This window comes from Mustela lutreola, chromosome 6 (assembly GCF_030435805.1).
Source record: "Mustela lutreola isolate mMusLut2 chromosome 6, mMusLut2.pri, whole genome shotgun sequence".
Lineage (NCBI taxonomy): Eukaryota > Metazoa > Chordata > Mammalia > Carnivora > Mustelidae > Mustela > Mustela lutreola.
Window position 1 is genome coordinate 83,636,008 of NC_081295.1, and position 16,262 is coordinate 83,652,269.

Consider the following 16,262-nt stretch of genomic DNA (forward strand, 5'->3'; position numbering starts at 1 on the left):
CTTCTCCCACTTCCTTTTCCTTCCCAAGGTATGTAGAAAGCTCAAAAAGAACATGTTCTAGCTATAGAGATCTGGAATTTCCATTAAATAATTGGTTCAGAAGTGGATTATAGACAAACATGAAGAAGAGCCACAGACTCAAGACCTCTGGAATTTCCACGGATGAAACTTGTCTAAGAAATACAACACCTGGAATTACATTTGCATATTTTCAACTTTGTGTCATGAACACACCTTTAGAAAAATGTTCAATATATCCTATTCTAATAGTTAAAATCTCTCAAAAGCTTTCATGAAACTTAATAAAAATTAAGATAATTACATACCTTTATATGTAATTAAGATATAAACATATCTTTTATTAAATCTTTTATTAAACAATAAAAATTAAGATGATTACATATCTATTTAAAACATCTAAAGTCACCTCTTTTAACTTTCAGGTTGTATATAAATTTAGAGACCCTAAAAGTGTGGTGACATCTTTTTATCATTTTTCAAAAGTTAATGTTGATGTGCCAGGGTAGCTCAGTTGGTTAAGCCTCTGACCCTTGGCTTTGGCTCAGGTCATGATCTCATGGGCTGTGAGACACAGCCCTGGATTTACATCGGACTCCATTCTCAGAGGAGAGTCTGCTTAAAGATTCTCTGCCTCAGCCTCTCCCCCCATTCACTGTGTCTCACTCTCTGCCTGTCTTTCTAAAATAAATAAATAAATATTTTAAGAAAAGTTAATGTTAAAACTTATGACATCAGCCATAAAAGAATTCTTGGAAAGATTTTTCACCAGTAAGGTAAATTTACCTTATGAGATAAAAGACAGCAACCATTCTGCTTTGTGGCTTTGATGTTGTAAGCAATATGTTTTTTAGGAGGAAAGATCCATGTCCAGAGTAAAAAACACAAAATATGACCTATGTTTCAATATTTGGGACTCCATACCATAAAGGGGACCCTTAAAGTAGTTGGAAAACAGGATGAAGTGTTACAAAATGGAAATAAAAAACAATTTAGAAAGAATTTAGTGATTTCACAGAAGTCTCACTAATTTTAGGAGACTTAATTATTAATTTATTAATAATTTAATATTATAAATAATTATTAACAATTATTTTAATAATTAATTATTAAATAATTAATAATTATTAATTATTTCAATAAGCAGCCCAGGAAGTTAATATAAATTGAATTCTGTCTTGGTGTGACCTGTGCAAGGTATTTTCATATTTGTGATCTTTTTATCCCCAATGTGCACTAGGAAGTAGATATTCTTACTACCACTTTATGTAAGAGGAGACAAGGCTCACCACAGATGAGTGCTGTGACTGGGGTTACCAGGACTACATTGTTACTGTGGTAGGCTTATGTGACACTTGCCTCATTACCCTTACTTTGTATTTCTTACAGGAGAGATTTGTTTGTATTTGATTTTATCAACCAGATAGAAAAAAATATATATATATTGCTTGATGTAAACATAGTCCAGAAAGATAAAAGAACCTGGATATTGCACATGGAATTTTATTGTCCTTTAGGTCTTATTAGATTTGGAATTTCTGATTGATTTATTGTTTTCACTTAAGACTCGGTACATTCTTTTTAAAGTATATTTGCCTAAGGCCTTTTTAAATAAACATTTTTTCAGGTTATCAAAGAGTAAAACTTGACTGGAAATTTCAAAAATGCATGGGCTTAATTTATTCTTAAGCCTTCATATGTCCTTATATTTAAGATAGGCAATAGTAATTTCTTCATTTATTCTTTCATCCCACAAACTTATTCAGTGCTTACTACATTCTGGCTGTCATTCTAAGAATTGAAGAAAACAGACAAAAGTCCCTATTTTCCTAACACTAACATGTTAGGGGGGGAAGACAGACACTAAACAATAAATACAATAAATAAGAAAATTGTTTAGCATATTGGAAGGAGAGAAATGAAAAAGTAATGTAGGAAAGTGGGGATCAGAAGTGAAGGGAAGGGTATTAACAGGTTGCATTATTATTTTTTTTTTGGCAGGTTGCATTATTTAATAGGATAGTCAGGGTAGTCCTCATGAACACCTAGGTGCGCATACATGAATGGGATTTATAGTAGAGTTCTTTCTCATAGTTCAACTTGATTCCCTAACAGTTTCCTCAACTTTTTTAAACTACAAAGAGAAACACTTTGAGCTATAGCTGCCCTGCAGGCTCTTATTCACACATCTAGTTACACTGATGGTCCCTCATCCAACATCTAGTTTACTCATATGTACATTGTTGCTTCATCATGGGAGTCACGTGTGATCAACCAAACTCTTTCTAGGACCGCAGAAGCACTGTGTTAAAAATCAGCAAATTTCTTCAATGGCAACTGACTAATGAGGAAGTGGAATCCATAGTGAAGCAGGCTACTTTTAAAATCATGGAAGAAAAACCCAGAGCAGTTTATGACATTGAGTTCCACTTTTTTGAAAGGGCGGAGAACAAGACTTCCTCTGAAAAATTAATGATAAAGTGATATGCTTTGTTTCAAAAATTAGGGACAGTGTCCTACTCTAAGTGTGTTCTTGGAAATAGTTTTCTGTGCGTAGATGGGTGATGCTGTGGTCTCCTCTCTGCCAGCATCTCTTGTGCCCAGTGACCTGGCCTGCCCAGACAGTCAGCCACGATGACCAGCTATCAGTCACTGCTGGAAATCCAATCTTGTCAAAAGGATATTATTATAAGAAATTGGCCTAAACTTTGAATTAACAGAAGAGCCAAATATATATAATTTATAATTCAGCGAGAGTTATCAGATATGTGACCTGGTGAACTATAGTTTTAAAGTTACGGCACACACCATGAATGGCATATCTGAAATTTAAACAATGCTCCAGTTTCTAATACTACCTTCTATAATCTGACCATGTTCTGATACTCCTTTTGTCTTTATTTGCCTAACTGTTCTCTTTGTGGTAAGGTCATCTATGCACTGAAGTTTGCACTATTGACCATATATGGATCTTTGATACCTAAACTGACATTCCTTCACTGCCATTTTGTAGGTTAACCTTCTATCAAAAAAGTACTTCCTTTCCATCACTGTGTCCTCCTTTTAATATTAATTATACACAGTGAAGTTGGGCTGGACTTTTTACCAGATACTTTTCAATGGACTATTTTGTATAGTTTGTGTTTTCTAAGAGGGAGGATTGTGAAGGTGTATCAAAGCCCAAACAAATTACAGCTCATGTTTTCCATGTCCATTTTGCACAATCTCAAGCTAGTATTTAGAAATATATCATTTTATTCCATTTGTTACGTGTCTGGTATGGGTACATAATATAGTACTAGAGGAAGACCACCAAACTCTTAACTTGGGTATGTTTTGTGCATCTTAAGGGTTAACAGGGTTAAGAGTGTATCTTTCTTCTCCTTTATGAGTTGCCAATATTCTTTGTCCAGGGAATGTACTCTTTTATCTTTCATAAATCTAAGTCTATTCAGGCATTCACTCATTTTCTTATGCTTCACTTTATTGCACTTTGCTAATAATTGCATTTTTTACACAATGAAAGTTTGCAGCCACTCTGCATCCAGTAAGTCTGTTAGCGCCACTTCATCAAAAGTTGCTCACTTCATGTCTCTGCATCACATTTTGATAGTTCTCACAATATTTCAAACGTTTTCATTGTTATTTTATCAATGGACTGAAATCTCAAATGATGATTAGCATTTTTTAGCAAGACAATATTTTTAAATTTTCCTTTTAGAACAGGAGAGAGGTGGGAGTGGAGGAGAGGCAGAGGGAGAGAGAATCTTAAGCAGGCTCCAGGCCCAGTGCAGAGCCCAACATGGGGTTCAATCTCATGATCTTGAGGTCATGACCTGGGCTGCAAACGAGAGTTGGATTTTAAACCAACTTAGTCACTCAGATGTGACTTACATTTTTTTTAATTTTTAAATTTAGGTACTTACATTTTTTTTTTGGACATTGCATACCTAGTAGACTACAATATAGTTTACATGACTTTATATGCACTGGGAAATCAAAAAATTCATTTGACTCACTTTATTGCAATACTTGTTTCATTGAGGTAGTGTGGGATTGAACGAATCCACAGTATCTCCAAAGTATGCCTGTATTCTTTATCTACAACACTTCAGAAAGTATTTCTTTTTGTAGGATGATCTCTTTTATTCTTTTTTTTAAATTTATTTTTTATTTATTTTCAGCATAAAATATGCTGCTTCATCAGTTATCTTTAATCTGGAACTACAGCCTTAACTGCAGATATGTCTCCACATTCAGTCCTTTTCTCCAGATCCTTTACTTTCTCTAGAAAGCCAGATGTACCACAGAGCTAATGATACTTAATATAGGTCCTTTGCTATGCATGATACCTAATTTTGTATTTTCTTAAGAGACCCCTCCAAATTACATAAGCCTTAGGTGCCACAAGTCCTATATCTGCCCTATATTCTTATATAGGACTCAAGAGGAAAAGATACTCACATGAATAAAAAACAATCCAGTGACCTGATTTAAACTAAGAGATGACTTTATAGATGAGAAGTCTCATTCTCTTGGGTTGTCACCTTTCCTAGGTTAACTCAAATGGAAACACTTCACTTGTGGCTTTAGTCAATTTTATGTGCAATCTTCTATAAAATCCTATCTTACAGTAGGGAATTAACACTTTGGCGAACACCTCTGTGCAATGTTGTTAATATAAATACTATATTTGACCTCTACAGAAACCTCAAACAGTAAGAATTATGGTCCCAAACTCTGTCTCAGAATATTAGGATAATTTGTCCAGGGTTACACAGCTAAAAAATTGGCATCTGGGATGTAAAACCACTTTTATCTCACTCTACAGCTCCACACAACACAACTGTATTGTTCTCTTTATTTCTCCTATGTTGATATTTGATTTTACCAAGATATCCATAGACCACAAAACTGACGATAAGCATGGAGGATAAAATACTCAGAAATTTTCCAAGTAAGTTAACTAATATGAAAGTAGACATACTGCATTTTTCCATTTGCCACAAGATAAAATTATCAACGAGGACTACTTAAAAGAGATGTTCAGCTCTAAATAGGGTGGTGGGGGCAACATTTTGTTCTACAGAATAACATCACTTTCCAGTACAATTAATGTTGCTTTTCTTCCACTCTGTATATCCATGTGGAAACATTTGTCAGGGGTTTAAGCCAGGGCCAGGAAAACAAAAATGGCGCACTTCTTAGCTTTGGGTTTGGCTAACTGTAAGCTCAGTGAACATTTTGGGGATGAATTTATAAGACCTGGCCATAGTTTTGCTAAATATCTACAAAGCTGCAGAGTTCCTTAGTCCCGAGGCATAGGTTTCCACAGCCTCTCCCAAATGCCTGAAGGCTCCGCTCCGCCCCCTCCGCGAGTCCTCTGCTCCTGGCTGCGGTGGGGGCTAGTCATCGCAGGTCGGAAGGTCACTGAAGGAGTAGCCCTGGCAGCCTCGGTGCGCTCTGTAGGCGATGAACAGGTGGTAAAACCCGGGCAGGAACACGAGGATGCCAACAATCAGAACCGGAACGGCCCGGTTGGCGCCCACTTTGCTGATGTGGCCCGCCAGCAGGAGGCAGCCCACGATAACGAGAAAGGTACCAATCAAAAACTGCGCGGTGGCCCAGGCAATGGCCTTATAAGGAATCTTAGTAGAGCTTCTCTTAAACTTTAATATGTGAGCTCTCACTGTACATCTTTGCAACTTAAAGCTCGCTTCGGCAGGTAATGTTTCCTTCTGACGATGAATGTGTCCACTGTCAGTGCTGGAGAGCTTTGAGTATTTCACTTTGCTACTGGGGATCCCGGCAGCCACGTTGGTGCGACTGGGCACCATAACCGGCGGAGTGGATGGCGAGCTCGCCCGCTGCAGCGGGTGGAGGCGTCAGGGCCCCCGCGCCCACCCAACGGCTGCCCCGAGCTCCGCGGAGGCTCGCTTCAGCATCTCTTTTTCATCTGAACTCCCCCTAAAGAACTGTTTCTGCAAGACTGCCGTGTTCTTGATGGATATTCCTCTTTTATCGTGAAAAGTTGCGATTACTTTGATAGTCTGATGTTATATTGGCGTCTTTATTTTCTTAGGGCAGTTCTAGTCAACTCTGATTCCTTTGTCATTACAAGTATTCATATTGAGTAGATTAGCTTACATTCAGTAGAGTTCAATCACTCAATCTCATAGAATTTCCATTTTCCGTTCATGTTCGTCATCACGTCCCACGTTTACCTCTCTTCTCTTCCATTGGTCTAACATGCAGCACACTTAACTAATTTGATCAGCCTCCAATGGCTAACTAGGGGACAGGAGAGATGTGACCGTTGCCATCGAACCTCGCTGAAATCCTGGCTCTGCCTCTTCTTAACTGTGTATCCGTGGTCATAATGTGTATCTAAAAGCCTACTTCCTGCTATAAAACAGGGAAGGGAATCTTAACAGGCACTGCAGGAGATCATTGTGTTGTACTTACTGAATGAAGGATGCAAACTGCTTTGCTTCTAGAGGTGCCCCCATGGAGCTCAGGTCCTGACATGATCAAGGGCAAGTCATGTCCAAAAACTTTAGGCATCTCATGCCTAAGTTTTGACTCATTTTATAGATCACATTAAGTTATAGTGCCTGAGCATTGAATTGGCTGCCTTGTGGGAGTGATGTGCCCTTTAGAGTGGTAGCGTTTAATGAGAAGTGGTGTGGTCTTCTGTTAGGCTGTTGCTGAAGGGGTTCCTTCTTCATGAGGGGTTGACTTGAGAGAGATCTCTAAGTTCTCTCTCAACTCTTGGAGTTTGTACCTAAGCTGTAGGCTCTGCTTCATGCATTTTCTACCAACCAAATATAGGATTCCTCTCACTTCTGTGCTCTATGCCTACTTCTTATTAACCTATCCCTTCTTACCAGTTTATAATTCATCATAAAATTTATCACCTACTATATACACAATCTCATTTAATTCAATTTAACCTCATTTGGAAGGTGGATTTTAAGTTCTACCAGTGAGTTGTATTTTTAAATGTGTATTCTTTTATATTTGACCAAGATTTACCCAAATTAGAATATAAAGCTTCTCTACAGAAGTAATGGTGTATCTTCAAAGTCCTTTAAACCATAGAAAGCCTAGCACTAAGCCTTCTGCTTTTTGTAAACCCAGTGTTTACAAAATATAATACAAATAGAATATAACTACTTAAGATAACTTTCCTATAGCTATTTAAATTACAATCTTCCCTTTATTTACAAGGCATTTTATAAGGTACAATCTTGTCTTTCTAACATATCTCAGAAATACAAAGTTTGATTTGCATTTTTGGCCCATGGTCACACACCTAGTTAATAGCAAAGCTAAGATAAGTTATACATAGAGGATGTCCCAACTATTAGGAGCTAGAGGCAAGTCCTTTGTAATGGAGTTAAGCTTTGACTTCATTCCAATTTGTATTCTATGTCTATAATCACAACTGGGGTGAACTAGATGATAGAAATAATATCTCAGACATGTCCATAATGGGTTCTTGAGACCAGACATTTGCATTATGAAAGAGAAGACAGTCGGAAGAGATCTGTCTGAGAAAAGAAAGTTAAACTGAGGCAGAGGAATTGCAGACTTATTCCAATGGCCAATTTCAGAGATACTATCCAATTTTAGTGGGACTTTCATAGTCCAAAGGAGACCTGTGCCTCAGGTAGTAATTTTGCTGCAGGAAAACAAGAGGAAAAGATATGAATACAAGGTATAAATTGTAAGACAATACTGACATACCAAAGGACAGAGGAGATGGTAATTCATTACAGAAATGTATTTCAAGTAGCTTAACATTAATATATTACTTATTATATTAATTTTATCAACTGGTTTGGTCCATATCATGTTAGTGTTTCCTTAAATAATACAGCTGACTTACTTTATTTATATGTAAATAAATAATCCATTTTTAAATTTAAAAATGTAAACAGGAGTAATTTCAGTACTCATTTATTTATTTTTAAACTTTTTTTAAAATTTAATTTTATTTTTTCAGTGTTCCAAGATTCATTGTTTTATGCACCACACCCAGTGCTCCATGCAATATGTGCCCTCCTTAATACCCGCCACCAGGCTCACCTAACCCCCGCCGCCCTCCCCTCCCAAACCCTCAGTTTATTTCTCAGAGTCCACAATCTCTCATGGTTTGTCTCTCCCTCCAATTTCCCCCAATTCACTCTTCCTTTCCTTCTCCTAATGTCCATCATGTTATTCCTTATGTTCTGTACTCATTTAAAATAGTGTAGAGTCCAGGCTTTCACTGAGGTAGTGTGACCATGTAGCCAGTTGCTACTTAGGATCATTAAGGAAGAATTGAGCTTTGTAGACGTAACCCAGGAACTACCCTACACCTCCCTAAATTGAAAGTGGCAGAGATGCAATAAAATTATCCAGAGATCTGAAGACTTTCAACAAAATATAGCTTATCTGAGCAAAACTCACTTTTCTGTTTTCTTCCATATGTACACATCACTATTGCACACACTTACTGACAGCTAAAAGCAACAAAATCATGTTTCACTATAGCGCCCCCTCCTCTTTAGCATATATAACAGATATATTAGAGGTAACTAAAATATGTTAGATTCATCATCACTAGCCATCAGGGAGATTCAAATTAAAACTACATTGAGATATCACCTTACACCAGTTAGGATGGCCAAAATTAGCAAGACAGGAAACAACATGTGTTGGAGAGGATGTGGAGAAAGGGGAACCCTCTTACACTGTTGGTGGGAAGGCAAGTTGGTGCAGCCACTTTGGAAAACAGTGTGGAGATTCCTCAAGAAATTAAAAATAGAACTTCCCTATGACCCTGCAATTGCACTCCTGGGATTTCCCCAAGGATACAGATGTAGTGAAAAGAAGGGCCATCTGTACCCCAATGTTTATAGCAGCAATGGCCACGGTCGCCAAACTGTGGAAAGAACCAAGATGCCCTTCAACGGATGAATGGATAAGGAAGATGTGGTCCATATACACTATGGAGTATTATGCCTCCATCAGAAAGGACAAACACCCAACTTTTGCAGCAACATGGACAGGACTGGAAGAGATTATGCTGAGTGAAATCAGTCAAGCAGAGAGAGTCAATTATCATATGGTTTCACTTATTTGTGGAGCATAACAAATATCATGGAGGACATGGGGAGTTAGAGAGAAGGGGGTTGGGGTAAATTGGAAGGGGAGGTGCTCCTGAGAGACTATGGACTCTGAAGAACAATCTGAGGGGTTTGAAGTGGCAGGGGGTGGGAGGTTGGGGTTCCAGGTGTGGGTATTATAGAGGGCACGGATTGCATGGAGCACTGGGTATGGTAAAAAAATAATGATACTGTTATACTGAAAATAAATACATGAAAAAAAAAAGAAATCTAAACAAAGCAAAAATAAAATCATGAGTTACCACAAAAAAAAAGTTAGAACTGTGCCTTATCTTCTGTCAATAATGTGTGTCCTCATGCATGTGTGTGTTCACTCTAATTCACATGATAATACATTGATAAATGAATTTGTCTTATCTCTTGCTAAGGACAGCTGGAGATTGGAAAAATCACAAGACTGTCAAAGAATGAGAGATTTGAGGGGCGCCTGGGTGGCTCAGTGGGTTAAGCCACTGCCTTCGGCTCAGGTCATGATCTCAGGGTCCTGGGATCAAGCCCCACATCAGGCTCTCTGCTCAGCAGGAAGCCTGCCTCCCCCTCTCTCTCTGCCTCCCCCTCTCTCTCTGCCTGCCTCTCTGCCTACTCGTGATTTCTGTCTGTCAAATAAATAAATAAAATCTTAAAAAAAAAAAAAGAATGAGAGATTTGAGAAATTTTTTTAAAGAAAAGATGAAAAATTATATTAAATTTATCTGTGATATTAATGGAGAACTTTGAAGTCAAGGCAACAGAAAATCACCTATAACATTTGCATTATGCATTATTGCAAATAATGCATTATTTGCATTGTGCATTAGAACTACACAAATATATAAAATGATGTGGGGGTTTTATGGTTCATTGATATTTTGCCCTGTGTTTACTTCTTTTAAACTTTGAATTAAATCTTAGCCACATTTTTTATCCCTTGACTTGTTGATATAAACTTGGGCTTGGCTATTTGGGAGAAAAAGATTTCCTACTTCTTAACTTACAGACTATTTACAACTTCTATGCCTCCATTTACCAAAAGAGAAAAAACATATAAATATGGGACTAATGGAAAGACTGCTTCCATAGCACCCTTTCCATGAACATAGCCCCTCAAGTTATAGATCTGTCTGTCCCCAAAAAAATGCTTCATAATGGTTCTTTTTTTTTCCTTTGAAAACAAAGTAACACTAGTATCTGTCAGCCATTTATGTTTACCATCATTCCAAAGGCCTTGAATACCAACAGCTGTCTTCGTTTCTTTTGTTTTTGTTTTTTTTTTGTTTGTTTGTCTTTTATTGCAACAGCTCCTTAATAACCTTACCATGCAATAGCTATTTTGTTTATTTCTTGCTTATGGAAAAGCTTGAACCAAATGACTGTATTACCAAATCATCTGAATTTAGTTTGGTCTGATTATTCATCCATGTATAGCTAGATCAGCAGCAGAATTAAGCTATTTGCAATAGCTATCCTCCCCTCTCTCACACACACACACACACACACACACACACACACACACATTAGTGAAACTACTACAGGCTAAAACACAAATTGTTCTGCAGAGAACAAGGTCAAATAGAGTCAATAGATTTTTTTCTCAAAGATTTTTCAGAAATTGTCTGTTTAGTAAGATGCTTTCCATTTAGGAATAATTTTTAAGAAGACCATAAAAGATTCTGTATATCAGTAATTACTTGGATTTAAAACATTTTAACACTACTTTTCATTCATATACATATATACTCTTCATATTTGGCTATTGACTTAGAAATCCATTCATAATTAAAACAAAATAATAATGGGAATATTAGTATTTTCTTTCCATTAAAAGAATTTGTTGTAATACCTGACAGGCTCATGTGTTTATTCACGTCTATAACCATTTTCCTTTCAATTTCCATGATTTTTCTGGAACCTGTCCTGAAATCTACCTTTTCTCTTGGCTGTCTATCTTTTACTGTGTGCACACTGATCTCTGGCCCCACTGATCACTTCAGTGATTCACAAGAGCAACAAGCTCTCCTCATCCTGTAAGCTTTCATAATTCCTGCTTTTCCCCTCTGAGGAATAATTTTCTTCCCTGTCTGCTTAGTTACTTTTATTTCTCCTTCAACCACTGACATTGAACATTTAGGTCATGGCTATGGTGTATCAGGCACTGTGATATAATGGTCAACAAAGTGCCCTTTCTCATAGACTGTTTAATCTCAGCATGAAGATGGAGGGAGGAGAGAGGGTAATGAAAAAACACAAGTAAATATAGAACTAGGGACTGCAATAAATGTGATATGAAAAGGTAAACGAAAGAATAGCACTAGTCACTGAGTGACCTACTCTGAGATACCAGGGAAAATTTCTTGCAGAGAAGATGGACTGGGTGAAAGGCCTATTGGTCTGAAGTGTGGCACCGTAGGAAATGCTGGGAGACAAGGGGGCTATAGAGCAGAGAATGAAAGGGACAGCAAGGTAGGAGGAACCTGCAGTCACACCTAGGTCAGCCACATAGGTTAGACCTCTGGCCAGCTACTTTAGGCTATAGTAGATCCTGAGGTGGGGGATATGTGACTCTATGTATCTATTCCATCACAAAAAGTGACTTTTGATGTATGTAAGTTTAAAACTCTGCCATGATGTCAGAGGAACCGGGATGGAATTGAACCTGGGTCAGATGAATCTATTATAGATGCGTAACATGACACTGCTGAATGGGGTGAGGGGGAAAAATCTGATCTAAATAACTTAGTATTTTGAACCAGTAGAACCAGTATTTTATCTAAGTACTGTTAAGACTAAAGACAGAAAGAATTGAATACCACTATTGTACTCCAGTAGGTAAGTTTTTTTTTTTCCTGTAGACATGTGATGTAGCAATTCCTAAACTACTTTACATGTATATTAGGGTTGGACAAATAAGCAAGTGTTATAGGTATAGGCTTCTTACTTTGAGAAAAGGAAGAAACATTGGCATTCTTTGTACTATCTTTGAAATACTTCTGTAGGTAGCTTACTTAAAAATAAAAAAAAATATTTAAGAAACAAAACAAATGAACAAAAAAAAGAAGAGATAAATAAAAACAGACACTTAACAGTGGAGAACAAACTGCTGGTTACCAGGGAGATGGGGGAGATAGGGGAAGGGGATTAAGAGTGCACTTATTTGAGCACTGAGTAATGCATAGAATTGTGGACTCTTGGCATGTTACAGGAATACAATAAAAATTTATTGCATGTTGAATATTTGAATTCATAACAAATTGGGTTAATGGCATATCAATCTACTTTTTCTTTTTTTTTTTAAAGATTTTATTTATTTATTTGACAGACAGAGATCACAAGTAGGCAGAGAGGCAGGCAGAGAGAGATAGAGGAGGAAGCAGGCTCCGTGCTGAGCAGAGAGCCTGACGTGGGGCTCGATCCCAGGACCCTGGGATCATGACCTGAGCCGAAGGCATAGGCTTTAACCCACTGAGCCGCCCAGGCGCCTCTCAATCTACTTTTTCAATGAAGACATCTGTCACGTGAGGAAATAACATTAATCCAAACCCCATACTCCGCAACAAAATTCATATTAAGTTGACTTTAGAATGTTCTAGGAGAAATAAAGGAAAACAAGAATGGAACTCTTCTAGTCACATATATCCATTACCCTCAGATAAGACTTGCTAACAAATTTTCAAGAGTAGGGTCACATGGACTAGAATGAAGAAAACTTGTATTTATTAATTAGGTTCCAATGACAGGCTCTGTACTAAAGATCTGTTTTATTTCCTGGGACATTTCTCAGAGCCACTTTGGTTAGGATCATTGATTCTTTTTAGGGCCCAATGATAGTTCTAGCAGAGACATGTTGGAAGCACTTCTTATTTAGCTTAGGGGCCAAGGACTCAAGAGAAGTCTCAACACTTCTTCTATAAACCACTGACCATCACCTTTGTGCAGGAAAATTCTTTCATTTACTTGTGTCTTGATTACATCGTTTAGAATATAATCATAGTTGATTTGTGGATCATATATCCTGTTCTGAAGTGTAGCCTGTTTTACAATAGCATCCACATCCTCTTCACCCAGTTTTTTCTCCAAAACACTGCTAAGTTTAAGCACAGCACTTCCGAGATCCTGAAAGAATCATATGATAAACTATTCAGCATATGAGAAATGCATGAATTATGTCCTAACAATCTTACCACATTGTGGAAAACTGAAGGTGTGTGGGCTTGTTCTAAGTCTAAAGTTTCACAGGAATGTGTTACTTCTTTGTTCCTTCTATGAAAATGAAGGTTCTGGCTGTCAGATTTGTTATAGCTTCCTACTGCTTAATTTTATAAGGATACCTTATCACTTATTTGTGCAAGAAACACTTTCAGACTATCTTTTCTGTTTCAGAGCTGTGCTAGGTGCTGGAGAAGTTCAAGAGAATAATAATATGCTATTTGTGCTTGTTAGGAGCTCACAATTTCATGAGGAATGAGTAAAGCAAATAATTAAATATAATGGGCCCGAGGAAGAAAACTCAGTCTAGATAACTTTTCTGGTGCCTTCTTCCAGACATTAAAGAATTGACACCAATCCTCCTCATACTCTTCCAAATAATCAAAGAGAAAAGAATTTTTCCAAAATCACTTTATATGGTCAGCATTGCCCTGATACAAAGAGTGAGACAAAGACACTACAAGAAAAGAAATACGATTCAGGTCATTTGAATTACAGTGCAATTCATGGTAGAAGTAGCTTTTGTTGGGAGGTGGTAAGTTCTATTTTGGACCTGTTTTGTTTGAAGACCAAATATTAGACATAAAAATAGGTGCATAAAAGATCAGTTCAATATAAATGTACCTGCGCTGGTGATATATATATATTTGGGATTCACCAACTTATTTTCCAGCCTTCTCTAATCTGGCTTACTGTATACCTCATTCCAAACTTCATGTCACTAGATTTAATGGACATTTTAAAGTCTCTTTTTCACTTGATTTAATACACCTGCTTGGCTTCTATGTCACCACGAATTTCTCATTTTCTTTCTACCTCTCAGACTGTTCCTTTTCTGTTTCCTTGGGGAGCTCATCCCTCTCCACCCAAACTTAGTATCCTAAGGTCTCTAAGTAATAGATTCTAGTTCCCTTTCTCTTCTCTTCTCCCTTCTCCATTTCACCCCCTTTTCCTACCTCCCTCTCCCTTTCTTCCCTCCCTTCCCATTCTCAATTTATCCATGTTCATAATCTTCGTTTTTTTTTAAAAAGATGTATTTATTTACTTATTTATTTATTTAGAGAAAGTGAGGGGTGGGACCTGGGGGGCAGAGGGAGAGGGAGACAGAGAATCCTAAGCAGACCCCACACAGAACACAGAGACTGACAGGCTTGGATCTCATGACCAGAGCCGAAATCAAGAGTCGGATGCTTAACCAACTTTGCCACCCAGGTGCCCCCGTAGTCTCAGTTACATTCTATACAGTGATGATGCCCAAATGAATATATTTGTTATCAGTTATATTCTATGCTGTGATTATGCCCTAATTAATATCACCGATATTTTAGCCCAGCTCTTCCTTGACATTTAGACCTGTATTTTCTATTTTTTTTCCAATGTCTTCATTTGGATACTTGATACTTCCAAGGGATCTTAAAACTCCATGTGTCAAAACCAACCTATAATCCTCTCTCTCAACCCTTATCCTGTTTCTGTGATCCCTGTAACATCTTCATGAATGACACCATTGTCTATGCTGATAGATGAACCAGGAATAATTTAGGAAGCATTCTTGACACCTCTCTTTCTCATTTTTCCTTTGCATAATCCCTTCTTCTTTTTACCTCCTAAATATGTTTTAGAGCACTACATTCTCTAATCTCAATGATACCATTCTAATCCAAAACACCAATGTTCTTCAGTGGATTACCCATGGGTCTCTATCTTATTAATCTTAAAGGGCTTACTGCTTTTAAGTTGAAAGAAATCACTATTGTTAACATATCTAAAGACCTTGCACAATCTGGCTCCTCTGTCTACCTTAGCCTTTTGTCACTTCCACTATGTTCTTTAATTTTTTCCTTCACTTCTTTTTTTTTTAATTTTTTATAAACATATAATATATTTTTATCCCCGGGGTACAGGTCTGTGAATCGCCCAGTTTACACACTTCACAGCACTCACCAAAGCACATACCCTCCCCAATGTCATAATCCCACCCCCCTTCTCCCAACCCCCCTCCCCCCAGCAACCCTCAGTTTGTTTTGTGAGATTAAGAGTCACTTAATGGGTTTTCTCCCTCCCAATCCCATCTTGTTTCATTTATTCTTCTCCTACCCCCTTAAGCCCCCATGTTGCATCACCACTTCCTCATATCAGGGAGATCATATGATAGTTGTCTTTCTCCGCTTGACTTCTTAAAAGATGTCTTGCACTTTAGTGCTTTAGGCAATTTGCACATTCTTTTTTGTTGTTTTTTGCTTAGAATTCTCTTTTACCTCTCCTCCTTTTGTTAATTCATATCTGTTAGCTTATAGTTTTCATGTTACTTTTTCCAGAAAACATTGCCTATCACATTGTCTCTACCAGTTTTCTTCATTTCATGTACAGATACTGTACCTCTAGTTTTCCTTAGTAACACATATCACAGTTTCAGATTATATGTACCTGCTGGCGAATACCTGTCTTCCCTGTTGAACTATAAGCTCTATAAATAAAGGGTTTTTTCTTCTTTGACTCATGATTTAGTACCTGTCACATGGTATGCATTAGATAATTGTTGAAATAAATCAATGAAGACCACACAATAGTGAATTTCAAATGCACTTTACTTGGTTTATAGAATGTTTTAAGATACGTTTGTTATGATCCAACATGTAAACATTATGTGAAAGCAAGAAAGAAGGAAGAAAGAAAGAGGGAAAGAAAGAACGAACAAACGAACGGATGGACTTACATGAAAGGACATACGTCCACCTCTGGCTAATTCAGCATATTTTAGTGCCTACCCCACTCCGACCCCTGCTCTGCTGTCCTTTTCTCTTGTTTCAGGTGTGCTTGCTCTAGATTTGAGTTTGCCTTTATTGCTACAAATGGCTACTTGGAAAAGAATCATAAAAGATGATAGTG

General features: G+C 37.4%; 1 protein-coding gene across 1 annotated transcript; it reads right to left on the reverse strand.

Annotated features, from left to right (window-relative positions):
• Nucleotides 1-3,266: 3,266 nt before the first annotated feature.
• On the reverse strand, nucleotides 3,267-6,300 carry LOC131833182 (transmembrane protein 230-like). Its single transcript, XM_059176358.1, has one exon. It carries the CDS (start codon nucleotides 5,853-5,855, stop codon nucleotides 5,424-5,426), a length of 432 nt encoding a protein of 143 aa, XP_059032341.1. The 5' UTR covers nucleotides 5,856-6,300; the 3' UTR covers nucleotides 3,267-5,423.
• Between the last annotated feature and the right edge of the window lie 9,962 nt (nucleotides 6,301-16,262).